This window comes from Gekko japonicus, unplaced genomic scaffold (assembly GCF_001447785.1).
Source record: "Gekko japonicus isolate JY-2015 unplaced genomic scaffold, Gekko_japonicus_V1.1 scaffold2533, whole genome shotgun sequence".
Classification (NCBI taxonomy): Eukaryota; Metazoa; Chordata; class Lepidosauria; order Squamata; family Gekkonidae; genus Gekko; species Gekko japonicus.
The window spans coordinates 91,482-107,257 of NW_015168730.1; the positions used below are offsets into that span (position 1 = coordinate 91,482).

Sequence of the window (15,776 nt, forward strand, 5' to 3'; positions counted from 1 at the left end):
CAAATTAAATCTTTCATTTTTACTGTAGTTACACATACAAAGCTCAATCCAGATAAGTAACTTTAAGTCCCACTGATCTGAGTGAAAGAGAATTAAGCATGTGCTTGATCTTATCATTGACACAGTGGGACCAAATATTCCTGAACAGTGATTGGATAGCGTTGACAGCATTTGGAATCCGTAATGATAATTATTTCATCTCTCCCCCCCCCCATATTCTTTTTTGCACTGGCAATTGCTTGGAAATGAGTAACACAGAGAAGAAATGAAGGACTAATAACAATTTAGAAATAATGAACTCTAAAATGTGCACATGCAAAAAGAAAAGAGCACTATAATATGAACCAAATCCAATTAAAATGTGTGGTTTATGCCATCTGCTTACACACCGTATTTCTGTGTATGTGTGTTTCAAAAAAAATTAGATATGCAAAATAACCTCTATTTCACCTTCTTTAAAACTCCTTTAATATCTTTTATATATATATAATATGCAACATTCCAACTGGTTTTGATGCAGGCCAAAGCTGAAGCCGTCAGCAAGAAAAATCCTTGCTTTCTTTTGTTATCGTGCTACAAATCCTGGTTGAAGGATTATGCCAATTATCTGGATTACCTACTTTTACTTCACCCTGGCCATGCAGGGCAATTGACAATTCTCTGAATATTGTTCTTATCATTCTCTGTCTGTGATGACTCACCATCTCTTTATTAGGGGACATGTTTCATATTTGAAAAGGGCTTAATGAAAAATCACTCTGACATACCACATTGACCTAATGTTAGAGAAAAGTTATCCATCTGATTTTTTTTCTTTACCGATACCAAGCAACAGCGGTTCTCTTTTACATTTTTAAGGCATGTATACCAACTCAAATAAATACTTGTGTGCTTGCATAGATTCAACATCAGTTTCATGGTTGAAAAAGCATCTTCCCCCCGCCATTGATTATGACTGATTTTATGTTTTACAAAACTTCATACTGTATCTGTGTAGTTTGGTAATTCTGATGCCTTTTGCACAAAGTAAAAAAAAAAGAGAGAGACTCCACTGATAGATATTGGAATCATTTGTGGCAACTGAACCACAGAATGTTGTCCACAGAACAGTCATAATAGCCTTCTTCTCATAGGCAAAGCAGCCACTGCTTGATCCACAGGTGGTGTGTTTCGTGGTGACACGTGACCACGTACCACAGTCTGTGCCATGAGATCTGAGTATAGCGGCCATCCAATGCTTTCAGGAAGCTCCCACCTCCTATTTCTGAAGGTTATGTAAGAAGTTCTCCAGAACTTGGTATCTATACTCCACACTGCTCTTGCTTCTGCTTGGTGTGTTCAGAAGTCTAATGGCCGGATCATCATAGCTGTGGACCGTAATGAATAACTGGGGCCTTTGAAGTAATGCCATTTTATTCCATTTATTTTTCCATGGTGCTGTCCAGCTGAGTAGAACATTCCATTGAGATTGGAAGGCCCGCAGGCATCAAACCACCAGCCTGGAAATGTTAGGAATACAACAATTAGAGCATACGTTAATGAAACATGCCTAACCTGGTTGGCAAATTAGTAGGATTTCTAAACGGTAAAAGGCCACTGAGGAGTCAATGGCTTTGGCTTCTTTTACACAATCCATTTTCAGACCAAGATCCAAAGAAGCACACATCTAGATATGCATACCCAGAGAAGTTTGGGAACTAGTGTTTCACAAGCAGCAGCTTCCATGCCAAATGGCAAACTGCCTTTGAAAGAGAGGAGCCTTTCCAAAGCAATCAGTGCTCTGTCACAGGGGCCTGCTATTATGGGGGGGGATAAAAAAAAACAAAAAGTTAGTCTGCCTACTATTACCTCGTGAAAAAAAGTGTTGCTATCCTTTAATGTCACACCTATCACTTTGATTTTGTATGTATAATGTGTATTATATATACATATGGCACATCTGCATGTTATAGTGTTCTGAAACAAGTGCGCACCACAACTAGGAAGCCCTGAAAGATAATTAGCAGCAACTCTATCCAATAAGCTGGGTTGTGCAACAAATGAACTTCGAGGTCTCGGCCTGGAGAACAGAGTTCAGGCATTTTTTTTCTTTTTCCAGCCCAATCCACACAGCTCATGTAATAGATTTGCATGATGAAGTTGTCCTGTTACATCGGTTGCCATCATGCTTTCTAGGAATGTATAGGAATGTATGCTTTCTAGGAATGTAGAGTGTTCATACAATGCTGAACAGTACTCAACAGTACATCATGGACTCTGCATGGCTTCTGTGTATAGATTCCCGGGGCTAGTCTTGAGATATAGCTAATCAGGGTGATTGGTGATAGGACTCAATAGAACAGCCTATGATATGAACTGCATACAGAAAATCCCTTGTTCAATCCTTGGTATCCCTAGTTCGGAAGCTCTCACGTAGCAGAGCTATAGAAGTTAACTACTCGAGAGCAAAAGTAGGCAATACTGATCTAAACAGTCTAATAGTCTCACTCAGTAACCAGCTTTTTATGTTGATGTCTAATAATATAAGGTGATCTTACCTGAATTTTGTTAACTATATGTATTTTTGGTTGGAAAGCTTCCTCCTGTAAGAAAAAGGCTGCCCTTGGAGATAATTTAGAAGTTTCAACAAGTGCAAAATTAAAAACTATTAAGAACTTCCCCCTCCTAATCTGCAGTTCTTCTGACTGTCCATTCCTTGCTAATTATCTAATGTTCCCTCACTGTGTGGTCACTGTTAGGACACGACCCACTAGTAGCACACCCTCCCTTCCTAAAAGGGGAGCTGAAGCAATTTAGACATTATTGAAAAGGTGCTACTATTGCCTACTTTTGCTCTCTAGATCTCAAGTAGTTAATCGGTGAAAACAGTCATTCAACTCACAGTGGAAAACCAGTGCACAGAAATTTGTCAGAACAAGCAAATTCAGGTTGGTTGTTGTTGTTTTTTAAAAGAATTTAGCTGAGAAGAATTTGGGCTCCTTGAACGTGAATGAAAGGTAAAAGAAACAGAAATTTACGGATTTGGTACCCCTGTTAGGATGACATTAGAAACAAACAAAGCAGTACGATCATCCCTCTTCTCTGAAATTAGCTCCTTCCCCATCTTCTGTACAAACAAATAAATTAGGGAAACGTGAAGCTTCAGCAAGAAATTTCACTCATTTTTATCAAAATCCTTTGGCTTCCCTCCAAAGTCTTCAGAGATTTCAACTGAAAAGGAGCCCTCAGACTAGCTGTGAATAGCACAATACAGAGAGCTACCTGACAGATACAGATCCTAAAACAAAGGGAACTGTGGGGTTTATGGTTCTAATCTTCAAAGCATTTCCTCTTCAGTGGGGAATTTTTAGGACAATGTTGTTTTCAAGGTTGACAATAAACTGTTTCCCCTTGCCCAGAGGGAGAAACAGCTTGTCCTTCAGCTACATTTTTGAAGAGGTTGCTGATTTCTCAGCAATGGCTGCTGTGCCATCCTGTGCTATGCCCAGAGTCCCAAAAACCTGCTAGAAGAATCTACAGTGGATGCCTGGTAAAGATTGTGTCCAGTGCACAGAACTTACAGTGTGGTGTGACATCTCTTTGACTCCACAAAACAACTGTGATGTCTTTCAAACTGAAACCCTTACCTTGGTTTTTTAAAAAAGGGATACCAATAAAAAACACTTTCAGTGTTCAACATTTCCCATATGGTCTCCGGACAATCAAAATGGAATTCTCTTTTGTGGTCAAATTATATTTCCTCTATGGCTCATGCACTGTCAGCACATTTGGTTGTCAGCATTTTATCTAACGGAAAGGATTCCTTGTTGTTTTTCTACCACTGGGTACATTAGTAACTCTGATTAGCACATCGTTCCAAGTTTTACACTACTTTGTACAGTTGACCAGAGTGAATTTATGATTTGAGCCTTGTAAAGTAATTTTGAACAATACTCAGTGGCCTTTTTTCCCTCCCCCTGAAGTAACACTTCATAACAAAATCTTTGGGGAAGGATCGGTGCCAAATACATTCTGGCATTCAGCTATTTTGATACAGTTGACCTCTCTTTGATTACAAAGCCGTACCTAAGGGGCTAATAACCAAAGGGGAAAAAAGAAAGCTGCGCAGCTGATCTTTGACTGTAACAAGAGTATAATCTTTTAGATATTTAAGACAAAGCTAAACATGGAAAAATCTAATCCTCATTTTTTCCCCCTCAAAGCTGGAACGTATAAGCGTCTTGGCTCTTTTTACACTGTCAAGAGGAAAGCAGTATCCATTACCATTCAACTTTGCAACAACAATCTTAGCATGAAAGAAACTTTCGTTGATGCGTTTCTTTTTCTTATCAAGACAGCCTAAACAGCACATAATCCTGAAACTGTGCTAAATGATGGGCTACCTAAATTATGCCTGCTTGGACAGTCCATGAAAGATCCTCTCTGGGCTTCTACCATTACGTGGATGGTGGCACGTAGCTATTACAGCAGCACACGGGGTCGACCCACACATGCATGCTCATCTCTCGTGGACTGAAGCCACAAGTAATGACTAACTTGTTTGAATGATCCATTGCAAAAACAAATCAGCACAGACAGAAACGGCAAATCACCTGACTGCAGGAAGTGCAGATCTGTGATCGAGCATCTGCTTTGCTCACAGAAGATTCCAGTTTCAGTCCCCAGAATCATGAGTTTAGAAAGGATCAGGCAGTAGGTGATACAAAAGACGTCTACTTTAGACCCTGGAGAGCCACTGTCAGTCAGAATAGAAAGCACTGGCCTTGATAGCCATTGATTCCTCTTATTCTCTTTTTTCCTCTTTTCAAAGATGGATTTCTCTTTTGTTTCTCACTTATTTATCATTGTAGAGAAATCAATGCACTTTTTTTTAGCCATTGCAGCTGTTTTATGTTATGCATGCCAGGATGGTGCACTAGCAGAAGGATAAGAAAGTTTGGGAAGGCATTGTCTGCTTCTGAGCATCAACAGACTGAGATTTCAAAATTTCGCAGAACTGCCCTTCCTGCCCCTGGTCTCTTCGAATTTCTGTTTCGATCAAAACAGAATTGATTAGAAACAGACTCCAAGTTCCTAAAAAGAGAGAAATAAATGGGTTGCTGGATTTCAGGGAGAAACTGGGTAAAGAGGAATTAAGAGAATTTCACTTAACAGGACCACCCATGATCCCTTCTGTATTTACAGGGAGCCCGTATTCAGAAACAGATACCCACATCATAGGAGGGTGCTTGGCTTGCAACCTCCCAAGATTTGGTGACTGATCCCAGCACTCTTTGGCAACCATTTTGTCACTGCCTCCCATGGCAGCCAGTTTGCGGTGGTGCCTGCCCACTCCCCATTCTCAAAAACCCCAAAGCACCCACAGCCATTATGGACCCCTGGACTGGGCTGGACAGCAAGCAGAGGCTGACCAAGACAATATCACTCTGCAAGAGGCAACATGAAATGATGTAATGGCACCGTTTGTATATCGATCTTCCCCTTTTTCTGGATGTTGATTTTCCTGTGGTTCTGGTCAATGCTTTTGTTGTTGTATAAACACTGCAAATATTGTTACGGCCAATGACTTCAATGATAAACATTTATTCATTCATACCAGAAATTATACCATCCTCAAATGTTCCAGGAGGCTTTTCATGGATTTGGAGTGAGGGAGTGTAGCAAATAACTCCCCCGGCATATCTGTATCCCCCGCTGTTGTTTACATTACTAGATGAGCATCTGCCAGTTTTAATTCAGTACATCTTACTAAGCAGGAACTCCCATTTGTTTGAAGCATGGCATCTTTTATCATCTTGCAGTTCTGAGATACTGCCAGTCTTTTTTTCTCTTCTGGGGCATCAAAGCCTCCCACATCTAGAGACAGGATGTTTAGTTTGGAGATACAATGTGTTCTCCTGGGAGGGCTAGGTTGCTGGTTCACATGTAGATACACACATCTTGACTTGTAACAACCTGACTTTGCAATGCTTGATGACTGGCAATGGATAGAGTTCCTACCTCCAGCACAAAGAAATTCCTGGATATCTGGGGGTGGCCCTAGGGAGGTCAGAGTCTGGGAAGGGGAAGGAGTTCAGCGGGGATGTAATGCCATTCAGCCCACCTTCTGAAGCTGCCATATCCTCCAGAGGAACAGATCTCTGAAGTCTGGAGATGAGTTGTGATTCTGGGAGAACTCTAGGCCACACCTTGACATTTGTTCAGGTGGGAAGCCATATTGGTCTGCAGTAGAAGAAAAAGATTCGAGTCTGGTAGCACCTTAAAGACCAACAAGTCAAAGCTCCTTACATCAGATCTGCTGAAGTATGTAACAAAGGGAACTTTGACTCTTGACAGTGTGTATCCTAGAAATCTTGTTGGTTTTTAAGGTGCTACTAGACTCGAGTCTTGGCATTGAGGCTGGTAATCCTAACAGCTGAGTGTGTGAACATACTATGATGAAATATAATTTGAACAGGATGTGCGAACAAAGGTTATCTGTTCACTTATCCTGATTCTTTTAGACCTACAAGAAGTTGAACTGGAGACCTTCTGTGAGATCTGATTGTTTCACCTATGCATTCTGTCACGAATGCAAACCATCACTAGATAGTACAGTCAGTAAGTGATGAAAAGATGAATTAGCCCTCTGTGGATGTGTTTTGTTGATTTCCCCAAGCTATATACCGTATTTTTTGGACCATAAGACTCACTTTTTCTTCCAAAAAAAGTGGGAGGAAAAGTGAGTGCGTCTTACGGACCGAAGGTTCAGAATATTTTTTTCCCTGTTTTCCTCCTTTAAAAACTAGGTGCGTCTTAAGGTCAGGTGCGTCTTATGGTCCGAAAAATACGGTAAGCTATCTGACAAAAAATCTTTCACTGCAAAAATGGGATTTAAATGTGCTTAGCTTTTTGTGGCTCTTTCCCAGAACCAATTCTGTAGCACCTAAATTTGTACTCACAAAAGACCTTCTATAAAAGGGTGCCCTACCATGAAATACTGCTCAGCAATTAGCACCTTCCTACATGCCATTCAGAGGCCACTGGAAACATCCCAGCACATTACCTGGCAGCTGTATGCCCACAGGCAAAACAGCCTGAACTTTGGTCCTATATCTGTGCATATGTTGAACATGGTCATTAAAAGTAATCACTGACAGGATGGAGAAAGACTTGCAAAGAAAAAAACCAACAGATGGTGCCTGTAAGCATTTAAATAACATCATGTAAATAATGGGTTCTGTCCAGGGAAGGATAGGTCTGCTTCTCATTGATAACAAAGGGACTTAAATACATGGTTACATCTCCATCAAGAGAACTTAAGTGCCTGTAAAATATTTTGCCTTCCATCAGATAGTTAGCAATACCTCAGTCCCTCACCAAGTCCCACTGGTCTTTGAAAGCTGTAAATGAACATCCTGCTCCAAACCCAGCCTTTCACAAAAGCTGATATGCAAACAGAGATGTGTGAGGGTGTATAAGGTTAAGAAGAAACCCCCTAGAAATGTCACTGCAGCCGTATGGTGTAGCTGATGGCGTATGTGACATCACAGAAGTACAGACAAATCACTGAGGGTGAGCAGATGTGCTTGTGTTCATGGATGACAGGCAATGGGCAGTCCCTTTTAAAGTTATTTCAACATATGAGCATTTTTCTAAGATGTATTTTTATTTAAATAAGTCCCACAATGGAACAGGACTTTTCTGAAGGTCCAATGAAGATTGGAAAAAGACTGATCTACCTCTGTGATCTGTTCAAATTCTAGAATACTTTCAGTTATCACAATAATAATTAGTAAGTCATCAAAAACTATACCCAACAACCTTTGCAGGTTGATACAGACATTTCAGCCATGTATGCCAAAACACCCTGAGCTAGATAGCCTAGGCTACCCAATCTTGTCAGATCTTGGAAGCTAAACAGGTCGGCCTTGGTCAGTATTTGGATGGGAGACCACCAAGGAAGACGTGGAGACAAACTACCTCTGAATGTCTCGTGCCTTAACCCCACCCCCCAGGGTCACCATAAATCAGCTGTGACTTGATGGCACTTTCCACCACCATACCAACACAAAGGACAAGTAAACATTTGCCTTGAATCTGGTTTGTTTGTCCATAATTATGCCATGCAATATTATCTAAGTGTTTCAATATGTCTCTAATTTGACAAAAAAAGAAGGTACATCTATACTGCAGGCAAATTTGTTTCAGTGCCATGACTTTTTCCAAAGAATTCTGGGAATTGTAGTGTGGTGTGAGTACTGAAAACCTTTGCTGAAGTACAGTGAAGGTATTGGAACTGAATTTCCCATGGTTCCAAGTGAAGAGGAAATAACTACTAAACCTGCTTAAGTCAGCAGTTTAGACTTCCTCTCCAAGAACACAGAGGTAGGTGTTCACAGACAACCTACACTGGTATACTGGGCTCAGTAAGTCCATAATAGAAAGTGACCTTTAACAAATACTTATTTTAATAGTTAATTTCTAGGTTTAGTACCCAGCAATGGTATTCCCAGTAATAATGTATGGCTGCGAAAGTTGGACTATAAGGAAGGCCGAGCGCCGAAGAATAGATTCTTTTGAACTATGGTGCTGGAGAAGACTCTTGAGAGTCCCTTGGACTGCAAGGAGATCAGATCACTCAATCCTAAAAGAAATCAACCCTAACTGTTCCCTGGAAGGCCAGATCCTGAGGTTGAAGCTCAAATACTTTGGCCACCAAATGAGAAGGGAGCACTCACTGGAGAAGACCCTGATGCTGGGAAAGATTGAAGGTCAAAGAAGAAGGGGATGGCAAAGGATGAGATGCTTAAACATGTCATTGATGCAATGAACATGAAGTTGAGCAAGCTTCGGGGGATGGCGGAAGACAGGAGGGCCTGGCATGATCTGGTCCATGGGGTCACGAAGAGTCGGACTCGACTGTGCGACTGAACAACAACAAGGTTTAGTATCATCCCTGAATATTTCCATCTCCATTTCTGATTATCACTATTGTTGCATGTAAAATATTTTGCTCATCTCACAAAGGCTACCCGGAATTGTCAAGATAGCTACATATCTCCTTGCATTCTATATAATTTATATCAAAGGACTGCCTATGGGGTTGCCAAGACCAACAGAAAGTCTGATAAGCTTCTCTACTATTCAGGACACAACTAGTTCAAAGATGAATTTTACAATTTTGTTATCTAGCCACTTTTTGCTATTAGCCAGCTTGATGTGACAAAAAAAAGAGATGCATCTTTCCAGTGTTCAGTGTTGTGAAGCTGTTAAAATGCTACTTCCGCGGAAACTCCTTGTACGTGGCAAATCCAAGGAAACAAATGTACCAGATTCATATTTAGGAATTTTAAAACACTGGCATTTAGTAGTTCTTGTGATAAAACAATGACTCAAGATTTGTCATAAAGCTGACAAAGTTGCAGATGAAGAACTGAACATTTTCCTTATTTGTACATTCAGCCTTTTTAAAAGACTGGGAACATTCTCCATTCAAAGAAGTGTGACTTAAAATGTCTAAGAGAACGGTAGTTATTTACCATATGCTTTGGTAGTAGATTCCTTTCACTGACTTTCTTCACTGGCTCAAATGTATTCATTGCCCTTCCATAGGCTACAGTGAGCCCCCCATCCTTCTATATAGCCTTCCTCTGATGAAGAAAAGTAGAAACAGAGAGCTGGAAAGTCCCTCAAGGGTCATCTAGCCCACCCCCTGCACAACATGGGACATTCATAACTAACTCCTCTCATTTCTCAGTGACCCCTACTCTATGCCCAGATGTCACAGACTTCCTTCCTTTCAGGAAATAAATTTTACCAGTACCACCTATGGAAAAAAATCTTTATAAAAAGTCTGTTTCCAATGGAGGAAGGCTTTCTATGTCAGAGGATGACTTAAGGCCAAAAGATATGATACCTTTCTTCACTAGATGACTCTGGGTTTCTTGAACCCAACTTGTTTCCCCTGGAATCACACATCAGCTGCAGAAATGTCATTTTAATGGTCAGAGGGAGTATTTTTCAGATTGAACTACTGCTTGGAGAGAGGGGAGGGTCTCCTGCCCTCCCCCAAGTTATTTGCAGACACTGAAACACCCCCCAGGGGAGTTGTTTACACAGCTTTAAAGCAGCATGTGAAAGTTATGTAAATAATTCGGGGGGGGGGGATTTCAGTGTCTGAGAATAGCCTGGAGGAAAGGCATGGGGCATTCATTCTGGAAAGACTCTGATTTTTAAAATGACATTCCTGAAGCTGATGTGAAAACAAACTGGGTTCAGGAAACCCAGAGCCATCTAGTGAACACAGGTATCATGTATTTTGACCCTTCTCAGAAGGATGTTGTAGATTTATTTTAGTGGAAGGGATCCAACCCATCCTTTCCTTTTTTCCCCCCTTTTCCTTTTTGGAACTCCATCCTAATACGTAGTATTGCTGATATTTAAGTTATTTTTAAATTTCCCCCCAGAGAGCATTCGGTAACAGTGCTCAATGTGCTGATGCCCCATACATTTCCCACCTTTTTTGAAGTCTTATTTCCTTAAAAATAGAGCCTTGAAACTTATTTTCACTTAGGGAGGTCAGGTTGCCTGCTCCCAACCTCTGACTTCAAAGGATGCTTGACAGCGTGGTAGGGGAAAATATAGGGGGCTGAAACAGCTCTCTGTGACGCTGGAATATCATTTCCAGCTGCATAACAGGAAGTGACATCACTTCCAACTATGCAGTCAGAAGTGATGTTGCAATATCGCAAGATACTGTTCAGGTGAGTTCCTCACTGCAGGTGGCAGTACAGAAGCCACAGTGGTTAAGGTTTCTCACACACTTTGTCAAGCAGCTGATGGTGGCGTATGTGGCAATATCCTCCCACTTTACCCTCAGAACAACCCCGGCCCGAACTACTGCGCCGGCCGCCAGATCAAACGTCTCGCCGACGTCCTGTGGTTCAGGGGGAGGTGCCGATCATACGTAAATCCTGTGGCGTGGCAAAGAAGCAGCGCGGTGGTGGTTGTGGGGTTTTTTTTACCGAAGTGTGCGCATGCGCCATTGGGTGCTTGTGCGCATCCCGTGGAGACTTGGAAAAAAAACCTTTTCGCAACGGGATGTGGGCGGGTGCCGGATGCCACGAGCTACCACCGGAAACGTGATCAGACGCCCGCCCTTGCCCCGGCATCTTCGGCGGGAAGCCTCGGGTTCACCATGGGAGCTCTACACTTCCCAGATGTTGCGGTTTGATCGCGCCCGGAAAATCCGCCTATCTTCCGTCTCTGTAGCGTGGCTAACGTTCCGTGTGACCACAGCCCCCATGAGGTAAGTGAAGCTAAGAGAGAGTGAGCAGCCCAAGACCACTCAGTGAGTTTCATAGATGAATGGAGATTAGGATCAAGGTTTTCCCAGGCCAGTGCTTTCACTCAGAAGTACACAGTCCTGTTGAGCTTGTGGCCACTTTTGCAGTTTTGAGGACGAATATAGGCTGCCACCACAAAACAGCTGCTTGGGGAAGGGGTAATCACAAAGTGTAACAGTACTGGAGCATGGTGTCACAAAATGGCTGCCATTAGGGACAGGGGCAGCTCATTGAGTTGCTATTTGGTATTAGGGTTACCATATTGTGAAAAGCAAAAAAGAGGACATAGTTCCCCACTGACTACTTCAAACCACTGATCACTGTGACAAATCTCATTTTAAATACTCCTACTATTTAAGATGAAGCTTGCCTCCACTGGGTGATTATAGGGCAAAACAGGCTCAGCCTCCCAATTGAAGAAGAGGACATTTTCATCAGTTTTATTAAAAGAGCCCAAAAGAGGATGGACAGGGGAAAAAAAGAGGGCATGTCCTCTAAAAAGACAACATCTGGTAACCCTAGTTTCAGTTTCCAAAGTTTCATTATGCATCCACTGGAAGAGGTTGCCAAGCCTAGAGACATAAGGAAGCCTCTGTTTATTGCCAGGCCAGTATGCATAGCTGTGATGCACCTTCCTGACTCAGTGCTTTGCTGTCAGCTATTTTTTCCCTTGTTTTTCCATTCAAGAGCCTGTGGATTTTCCTCCAAGGCTCAAGGAGCAATTGAGTGGAAGGGTTTCTAGTGTCCAGGACCAACTGGTAGACCTCCTGATGGCACCTGGTATTTTTGGCCACTGTGTGACAGAGTGTTGGTCTGATCCGACATTGGTTTCACTTATGTTCTTATGAGCAGCAAAAAACACACTGGCAGACACCAGAGCATTCACAGGCAATGCTCCCTCTATGCTGTGGAGTCTTGTGAGCAAAAATTCTACTTTGTGAGCTACTGGCATTAAAGTTGTGAGTGAGCGATTTGGCTACTGCATAAATTAGTTTGCTCTGGGGCCATCCCTCCTGAGCTAAGACAAAGATGTGTGAGCCGGAGGCTAAAAAACTGTGAGCTAGCTCACACTAACTCAGCTTAGAGGGAACCCTGCTCACAGGTGTCATGCTGGTGTGTGGGGAGAGGGGGGGGGGAAAGAGAGATCACTGCTCTAACCACTACACAACCCTGGATTTAATGCTAGAGATCTCATGTCAGCAGTGGGCTAGAAGGATGGTAATTCTGATACAGCTTAAAGCACCTCTTTAGACATCTGTCCAGATTTATTGTATGTGGTAATTTGGACTTACCTCCTGTTAGCATAAGGGCACACTTGCACATGCAGTTGTCATTGTCCGCATCTTTGGTACTGAAGTCAGCCCCATGCAAGATAAGGCTGCTTTGCTTTCCTGCTGTTCCTGAGTGGCCCTTCAGATACAGCCTAAAAGAGAGGTGGGGGGGAGTCGTTATTATCAAATGCAATGGCAGCAATTTGCACAGTTTGGGCTTCTGCAGTGAATCAGAAAGATTTCTGGAAATACAGTAGTTCAGCAGTTAGGAAACTAAGGTCATACTAGTTCCTGTAGATTTGCATTCGTAATTATACTGGCTGAATCCAAAATAGCATATTTTAGCAGATAATGGGGCTCTGGGAGATGTCATGGCTCAGTGGCAGAGCAGAAGATTCCTGGCATCCCCAATTTCTTACAAAGGGATCTCGTAGTAGGTGATGGGAAAGACCTCTGCCTAAGAGAGAGCTGCTGCCAGTCTGAGTAGACAATATTGACTTTGATGGACCGATCGTCTGATTCAGTATAAGGCAGTTTCATGAGAAAAGTAATAGAGTCAGAGGCATATGCAATCCAACTCTTCCCCCATCCATGCACTGAGCAGGAGGCAAAACAGGACCTGTGTTGGAACCTCAGACAGGTTAGAGGACCTTATGTTAGAACAAGGTACCAATGGTAGGAGAGACGATGGGATCTGTGCTGCATGCTGGGAAATTTGTACCCCCAAAATGGATTCTTTAAGATCAGCTATCAGGCAGGAGAAGCTCAGACACCTTAATCTGAAAGTATTATCAGATATGCTAAGGAAATGCCTACAGTGATGTTTGAGAAGGGCCATGTTTTGGCCTTTTCAGCCTTGGGGAATAGTTACATGATCCCCTAAGAATTTCAAACAATATTTAACAGTTTATACTCAGTGAACAGAGGAAGAAAAAAAAAACGTATACAAGTATACTTGAAGAAAAGGATACCATTTATCATGCTTAGCCTAAATTTGCTTTACCATTAAGAAGTCTAGTGAACATTTTTAATATGCTTTTATTTTATTTATTTTTGACAGTTTTGATCCCATCCTTTCTCCTAGGAGTGATAAAAAGAGCAGCCTCTTGGGACAGTCTCCTGCATAAGCCCTACTGAAGCAAATGGAAATCCCTTCCTTAATAGGAAGGGCTGGGTATAAATCATCATAATAAATAAACTCACTCCAATAAGATACACCCAGGGAAACATGCCAGTGGATAGTGGCCAATGAATTTACACAACACCTATTCAAGAAAATGATGTTGTTACTCCTTTGACACATTTCAGTTTAAAGAGTGAGAAACTCCCCCCCCCCAATATATAGCACAGAATGTTAGGAAGAACCAGTCAATCAAAACTGATGTGATTAATGCATGCAGGGAAGGCTCCAACAGCAGGGTGAAGATAAAGGATCGTGGAAAAAGTCAAAACAGAGAAGGGCCGGATATAAAAAGAGACAAGCTTTATGAGGCCCAGTTGAAATGCAGGGCCAATTAGCCTGTATATTGCTTTAGAAAATGATATCTAACTTTGAGAGCAATATATTTAAAAGTATTCGGCTGGTCCTGATGCATTTTTTTTTTTGCTTGAATATAAACAAACCAAATTGAGATTAAAGCATTCTAGATTTACTGGACTTGGAGACTTGACAGCTTATTTTGGTAAATGATCTTTCTTTTCTTTCCCCCCAGAGGAAAATAAACTCCTCTGGAGTAGTGCTGATAGAAAAATGACTGCAGAACATGGTATCTGCAAGCTTATTTTAAACTGTCACACGTCGTCAGTACATCATCTTTGCCAGACTCACAGAAGCAGATATCAGCGTTCAAAAAAAAAGGGAACCTGACACCAGTAAAACACATCGAGTGAGAACAGCGGTTCTTTACAATGTGGTCCAGGGAGCGCTTTCAGGTAGGCCTCAAGACCACTACAAAGATAAGAGATGAAAATGCTGAAGAGTCCCTTTACTGGATGTGTGAATCCCCTTAAGGAATGTCACTAGGGTTATAGGCTTGGATTCCAAGGAACCACAAGTGGAAGGGAGCTCACATAAATGGTTTTTCCTGCCTCCTCTTTCCCAGATCAGCCTCTTTAAAAGTTCCCCTATCCCCAGTTGCTCCTGAAGGACAGGGGGTTTCCCAAATGGCCTGGGATGCAGTGGAAAGGATCTGCAGCTCCAGGAACCACTTAGCAAACACAAACCAGTTCCATTAATGGCCATTCATGGAAGGGTGGGAGGGAACGCGGCACGGTATAGCTTGACCTCATCAAATCTCAGAAGCTAAGCAGGTTCGGCACTTGGAAAGGAAACCACCAGGGAAGACTCTGCAGAGGAAGGCAATGGGAAACCACCTCTGCTTCTGACTTGCCTTGAAAGCCCCTTGCTGGAGTTGCCGTAAATCAGCTGTAAGTTGAAAGCACTTTACACACACACGTGAAAACGTTCATGCAAGACTGTGGATGAGTCAGTTTTCAGCTCTAACCCCAATTGGCATACCCTCAGTAACAGTGACTGGCCCACCACTGGCATTGTTTGTTATATGTTTTTATTGATTTATTTTATAATTTTAAATGTTGCTTTTAATTGTTCAAATGTTTTAATGTTTCTATGCACTCCACTTTGGGGACCCTGATTCGGTAGAAAGGTGGCATAAAAATGTTTTAACTAAATAAAATAAAACCACCCCCACCAGTCCCCCCCACCCTTGGTGATGTACTCCACACCACTTTGTGATGGTCTCTCGTTGTTTGTGAGCGGATTTGGGGCGGGGGGGGTACAGTGCGCTGCAGCGGGATGGGAGAAATAGCAAAACTGCCTTCCATGAACTCTCCCCCATCTGCAGTTTCTTAGCCTCCAAATTCATTTCAAATGCTAGGCAACTTAGGTATGTGCAGTTTAAAAGAAAAAAACTTGTTCCGCTTCCTCAAAATTCCCCAGATTTTACACCTTATAAAGAACATTGATATTTGCACTCTAATAGGAAAATTCAGAGGCAAACCAAAATTCTATTGCAACCTTCTCTCCTTTGTATTACTGATGTACACATATGCACTGCTAAACACTACATAAAGAAAACTCACTGTGAGTTTGCACAAATTCTATCAGGATTTTTCAGGTGTGTTTACCAATGAACAGGAAATACCTTTGCAGAGCAGT

The 15,776-nt window shown here is 42.0% G+C and overlaps 1 protein-coding gene across 1 annotated transcript in view; it reads right to left on the reverse strand.

Annotated features, from left to right (window-relative positions):
- Positions 1-1,213: 1,213 nt before the first annotated feature.
- LOC107114159 (angiopoietin-1-like) overlaps positions 1,214-15,776 on the reverse strand; it is a 116,871-nt gene continuing 102,308 nt past the window's right edge. Inside the window, exons 10-11 of the mRNA XM_015415597.1 lie at positions 12,620-12,750; positions 1,214-1,499 (exon numbers count right to left, since the gene is read on the reverse strand). Of these exons, the coding sequence (XP_015271083.1) occupies positions 1,339-1,499; positions 12,620-12,750 (292 nt within the window). The 3' untranslated portion in view covers positions 1,214-1,338. The remainder of the gene's footprint in view (positions 1,500-12,619; positions 12,751-15,776) is intronic.